This window comes from Aotus nancymaae, unplaced genomic scaffold (genome assembly GCF_030222135.1).
Source record: "Aotus nancymaae isolate 86718 unplaced genomic scaffold, 86718_ANA_hifiasm-v0.15.2.pri h1tg000019l, whole genome shotgun sequence".
Classification (NCBI taxonomy): domain Eukaryota; kingdom Metazoa; phylum Chordata; class Mammalia; order Primates; family Aotidae; genus Aotus; species Aotus nancymaae.
Window position 1 is genome coordinate 61,422,141 of NW_026988431.1, and position 5,852 is coordinate 61,427,992.

The window sequence follows — 5,852 nt, forward strand, 5'->3', positions numbered from 1 at the left end:
ACATGGTGGCACACACCTGTAATTCCAGCTACTAGGGAAGCTGAGTCACTGCATTCCAGCCTGGGTGACGGAGACTGCCTAAAAAAAAATTGCCAGATTTCCTATAAAACACTTTTACTTGAGAAATTTGTCAAAGCAATTAATTTTGGAAATCCTGGGAAAAAAATTCTACTAGCAATAAGCTATTTAAATACTGTCAAAATCACATAAATAGCATACTAAAACAAAAGAATGAGATAAAAGTTTAAGATTACAGTATTTTTTATTCACTGATAAACTAAAAGTCAATTTCTTGGTATTTCTCATGTATACTTCATTTATTTTAATAATAAGCAAAGCCCTGTAAGGGAAGTCTTTGCCTAGTCCTCCGACTCTGATTCATCTTCATCTTGACTAATCTGGAAGTAACGAAGTTCATATGTCTCCTTGTCAGATGCAACCACTCGAAGCCAATCACGAAGATTGTTCTTCTTAAGGTATTTCTTGGTAAGGTATTTCAAATACCTTTAAAATAAAAACATACATTAAGAAATACAATTCCTACTATGTAAAGGTTTATTATACAGAAAATATACATCATATTCATCTTTTCTGTACCTAGCTTCCTCCAAAGTATTTCATCCTTCCATTCACACTACACATTGTGCAAGGTTCTTAGGGTAGCATCCTCTTGTCATACTGCCACAGCCCAATTACTTAAGCAATACGATTTTACTCTTCAAATACAGCATGTGTATATACATGAAAATGTTTAATATCCCCCTCACCACTATTAAACTCCCTAACTCCCAATTCCACACTGGCTCAAGAGGCAACCTATTAAGAGGGTTTAACCCATAGTATGCTCATTAGTCTCAACTTCTCTGATAATTCTTGGGCCCTCTCTACATCTAATGTAACTAGAGTTGTTATTTTTTTTCTTCTTTTTTTGAGACCGTCTTGCTCTGTCGCCAGGCTGGAGTGCAGTAGCGCGATTTCGGCTCACCGCAACCTCCACCTCCCGGGTTCAAGCAATTCCTCTGCCTCAGCCTCCAGAGTAGCTGGGACTACAGAAGTGTGCCACCACTCCTAGATAATTTTTACATTTTAGTAGAGATAGGGTTTCACTATGTTGGCCAGGATGGTCTCAATCTCTTGACCTTGTGATCCACCTGCCTCAGCCTCCCAAAGTGCTGGGATTACAGGCGTGAGCCACCGCGCCCGGCCAAGTTGTTTTATTTTATAGTAATCATATGATTACCTGTAAGATTCTTGAGGACAGCTACATTTTCATCTCTGAATCCTTAGTGATTTTAATCTCAACAGGCACTGCAACCACTTTAGTCTAAGCCACCATTATCTACTGCAATTAAGTCTTACATCTTTAGTTTCCATCAAGTGTACCACCCTAGTTTTTTTGTTTTTTTTTTGAGATGAAGTTTCGCTCTTGTTGCCCAGGCTGAACTGCAATGGCATGATCTTGGCTCACTGTCTCTGCCTTCTGGGGTCAAGCCCTAGTCTTTTCCAGCCACAATGAACAACTGCTTCCCAGTACATGTCCCATGGCTTTCAAGATCTGCTTCCCAGGCACCCTCCAAACTCATGCATTCCTCCCAAAACACGATACTCCAGGCACACTGGCCTTGTTACTACTGCTTCTGATTCATCCTGCCTGTAACAATTATTCCCCAATTGCAAGGCTCACTTCTGCATTTCATGTCCTGACCAACTTATTAACTTGCCTAAAAACTTTGCAACTTGCTTTATGCCCTTACAGCACTTATCACTGCTTGATAATTCCGTTTCACTCTCTCCCTTTTCCACTAGAAGTTCCTTGGTGGGTAAACTGCCTGCTTGGTTCACTGTTGGGTTACCCAGTCCTGTGCTGCCCATGTAGTAATTAATATTTGGTGAATAAACTGAATGAATAAAAACTGGCAGCAAGATATTAGACTTTGCCTTTGGCCACTTCTACTGAATAAAACCTTAGACAAGTTTAAGGTTTCTATCAGTAAGTTGAGACAATTCTCCTATGTACACATTAGACATGTTTCTTGCAACATATTCAAATACTCACGTACCCAGCATTAAAGGTCATAAACAAATTGGATTTCCAGGGCCTATAATTTACTGGACAGGAATCCTGGACACAACTGGTAATATTCTAGCAATAAATTACACTTAAAACTAGTCTCAGCAATTGGCACTCATTTTCTGAATTTCCCATTTATGTAGGCCTTTAGTAAGTTCGTGTTTAGTCTTGCATATAAACAGAATACATGCAATAATTATATATTATATGAAATATTCCAAAACTATAATTTAATGAAAATTTGCAGAAGTACCAACCTTTTAGAGAACTGTTTCTCAGAAACAACAGTGATTTTATTCTTGAAGCGTTCAATGTGAACAACATTCCCGAGATTTCCAGTTTTGCCATTAACTTTAACCTTCTCCCGTAGAAACTGCTCCTATTTTAAAACAGAAAGAATGCAAAACTAGGGAAGAGAACCCTAGATATTCACTAGGGAAGGCACCCTAGGAATAGAGCTTAGGTTATTGTCAAATATTTATATATTTAAACTATTATCAATAACTCGGATTATAAAAATAAGCCAAGTAGAATGACACTTACAAAATTTCCAGAATCAAAAATTCCATCTTCTACTGGATGAGTAAGGTCCAAATTAAACTTCCAGGTGGACTTCTTGGGTTTCCTGTCTTTCTGCTACATAAATGTGAAATAATTGTTACCTGGCTATTAAGACAATTTTTATAAACAATTTTAAAGTTTGAATCAAGGCAATCTGTACAATGTATTGTGAGGTTACATGTACAAAAATAGAACAACAACAACAACAACAAAACACCCACTCCGGGGATGATCAGAACCTCTAACCAAGTCCTAATTTATTCAAGTTGTCAAAAAGTTATGGACTTTGTTTTCCATACCACTGATGTTCAATTTTAAATTATTGTGTCTTAACTGCCACCGACTGCAGATGGAACAGATTAGTACACCTCCTAGCCCAAGCTGAGTTTAGGTGACAGAGCTAGGATTCCATCCACCTATGTCGAGAATATTCAATTCTTGACTTTTGAGAGAAAAAGAAAAAAAACCCCAAATTTCCACCCCCAAACCTTTTATAACAAGACCATATGATGTTACACAAGCAAAACGTTGCTATGGCCAGTAACAACGTACAGTCACTGTAATATAAATACACAAATCAGGATCAGGATTTATGACTATAAACACCCATTTAGATCCATCTAAACGGCTACCAAGTATTACACCTTAGTTTGCTTTCTCAGGTAGCCTGATAACAGGTGCCCCTCCCACCCCCCAATTACTTGGTTGGTGCAGAAGTCAATTTGGGAGACACAATTTGTCTAATGGAAGATAACTCTATAGGGTTATGGCCATGCTGAGCATTACTCAGTTTTGTAGCTAGCCCAGAAATTTTATCCTAACTTTATTTGTAAATTGCACATATATACCTAGCTTTTCAAATATTCTTAGGAACATCGTAATATCTTACTGGCTCCCTTAGTAATGACTTAAGTATAATATCTGAAGCACGTTCATTTCACATTGCAGGAATCTAGACTTTTTTTTTTTATGAGACGGAGTTTCGCCCTTGTTGCCCAGGCTGGAGTGCAGTAGCACGATCTCGGCTCACCGCAACCTCCGCCTCCCAGGTTCAAGCGATTCTCCTGCCTCGGCCTCCCGAGTAACTGGGATTACAAGCACGCACCACCACGCCCGGCTAATTTTGTACTTTTAGCAGAAACAGGGTTTCTCCATGCTAGGCCGGTCTCGAACTCCTGACTAGGAGATCCACCCGCCTTGACCTCCTAAAGTGCTGGGATTACAGGCGTGAGCCACCGCGCTCGGCCTAGACTTGAGAAACTTCTGTGATGTCGGCCGGCGCGGGAGCTGAGCGCCCCGGAGCTCCCTCTGGCCCGGAAAAGGCCGTCAGACCGGCTCGACTACCCACCCTTCCCCTTCCCAGTGCAGACCGGGAAAAGCATCATCAGGCCCGAGAGCAGAGAAACGGCACAGACCGCAGCACGTCGGCCTTTACAGCTGTGTCTCCCTCCTGCCCGCCCCAAACCAATTCCGGGCCCGGCTCCGCCGCACTAGACCGCATGGCAGCTGCCAGAAGTCTCGAAAAACAATTCCGGATCCTCGCGTCTCGGTTACGTTCCTAACCCCGACTCCGTTCCTCCCCTTCCTACATCTCGACTGAGACGTCCCCACTCGACAGACGCAAAAATCATTACAAAGCCGCACAAACACAACGACGTCGCTCACTCACGGGCGCCATGTCGTGAGCCGGCCGCGCGCGCACAGAGGAGGCGACGCCGCGCGGTCCGTATTTATAGCAGAGCGCGCAGCGTCACGCGCCGAGGGCGTCCCGGAAGAGGAAGCGGAGCAGCGCGGAGGTCGGTGACCCAGGAGACCCGCGCCGAGGGCGTCCCGGAAGAGGAAGCGGAGCAGCGCGGAGGTCGGTGACCCAGGAGGCCGGTGCGCTTTGCGACGCGGCAGGCGGTGGGCGTTTCGAATAGCGGTGGTTGCAGCGACTCCGCTCTCCGCGCCTGGCCGTGCAAGCGCGTTGACGCAGTTGCCTCCACGGTCACCCAGCGGCTGCGCGCGGAACTCACTCACACGAGGGTGCAGGAGTCGCCTCTCGCTAATCGCTGGAATCCCCTTTCCAAGCTGGGCAAGGCAGCGTTTCCGGTTGTTTTGGATCATCCATTATGATCTTCCAGAGACAAAATTATTTCCGTTTGTGTTTTTTCTCTGTAAGCCTTGTTTTCTAAATGACTATGGAGGGAAATTGGTGCTTTGGGGACCAGGTCCTTAAAAAATGTATGTGTGTACACACACACACACACACACACACACACACACACACACATATATATTTATATGAGGCCGGGCATTGTGGCCCACGCCTGTAAGCCCAGGACTTTGGGAGGCGGGGGCGGCGAATCACTTGAACCCAGAAGTTCGAGACCACCCTGGGAAATATATAAGGAGAACCCGTCTTTTCAAAAAATTTTAAAAAATTTAGCCAGTGTGGTGGTGCACTCCTGTATTCCCAGCCACTTGGGAGGCTGAGGCAGGAGTATCGCTTGAATTTGGGAGGCGGAGGTTGCAGTGAGCCGAGATCGTACCGTTGCTCTCCAGCTTGGGTGACAGAGTGAGATCCCATCTCAAAAAACAAATAATAAAGTATCACATGGGAGAGTCCCAGATGGCATGACAGGGAGGAGCCTAACACAGCCTGGGCAGGGCTGGAGATTTGAGTTAGCTGAGTAAACTGAGGTATGAGAGAGACTTTTTCAGAGAGAAACACGTAGTGCTTGCTTCTTGTTCATTCGTTTGTATAATTTATTTTATACCAAAAAATCATTACAATGCCGCATAACACTCCCACCAAGACATCGTTTTAGAGTTAATCCCGGGTCTCCTGATTTCCATCCAAAATTCAATGAATGTTTGCAGTGAACTATCAATATGTACAAGACACCCGAGGAAAAAGTAGCTTTTGAGCTGTGAAGGATTGTAAATTGACATCTGATCAGAAAAGTGGCATTCCTCTTGGTGTTTAGCAGTAATACGTTTTTGTGGAGATGAAATTGTCATACCTAGCGTTAGGGGTAAGGAATGGGGTGGACTTTTGTGTTAATTTGCAGAGTGACCCAGAAAGTGAGAACTGTTCATGGCCTTTCTGCCAGCAAGTAGTTACTGTGGAAATGATCTTTAATAGAGCATGTGAGTTGTAGAGTCTGAAGAGACGGCCTGAATTCCTACAAGAAGTCCATTTCAACAAGATTTTTTAGTTGTTTGCCTTAAGAACCAC

General features: G+C 43.7%; 1 protein-coding gene across 3 annotated transcripts; it reads right to left on the minus strand.

Moving 5' to 3' along the window:
• Positions 1-243: 243 nt before the first annotated feature.
• On the minus strand, positions 244-4,329 carry RPL22L1 (ribosomal protein L22 like 1). 3 transcript variants are annotated; one of them, XM_012476637.3, is made up of 4 exons: positions 4,302-4,329; positions 2,615-2,707; positions 2,329-2,450; positions 244-504 (listed from the first exon to the last, which is right to left on the minus strand). In XM_012476637.3, exons 1-4 carry the CDS (start codon positions 4,308-4,310, stop codon positions 360-362), a joined length of 369 nt encoding a protein of 122 aa, XP_012332060.1. In that variant the 5' UTR covers positions 4,311-4,329; the 3' UTR covers positions 244-359. The 3 variants fall into 3 exon arrangements, with proteins under 3 accessions (XP_012332060.1, XP_064234984.1, XP_012332059.1); XM_064378914.1 differs by having other exon boundaries at positions 4,281-4,319; XM_012476636.1 differs by lacking the exon at positions 4,302-4,329 and adding an exon at positions 4,003-4,032.
• Between the last annotated feature and the right edge of the window lie 1,523 nt (positions 4,330-5,852).

What these genes read in the sequence shown, in the direction of transcription:
- RPL22L1 (XM_064378914.1), bottom strand. Translation starts at nt 4,310, where the DNA reads ATGGCGCCCGTGAGTGAGCGACGTCGTTGT. An exon ending in TGAGTGAGCGACGTCGTTGT is followed by an intron (nt 2,708 to 4,280) that starts GTTTGTGCGGCT and finishes ACATTTATGTAG; the next exon opens with CAGAAAGACAGGAAACCCAA. An exon ending in TTTTTGATTCTGGAAATTTT is followed by an intron (nt 2,451 to 2,614) that starts GTAAGTGTCATT and finishes GTTTTAAAATAG; the next exon opens with GAGCAGTTTCTACGGGAGAA.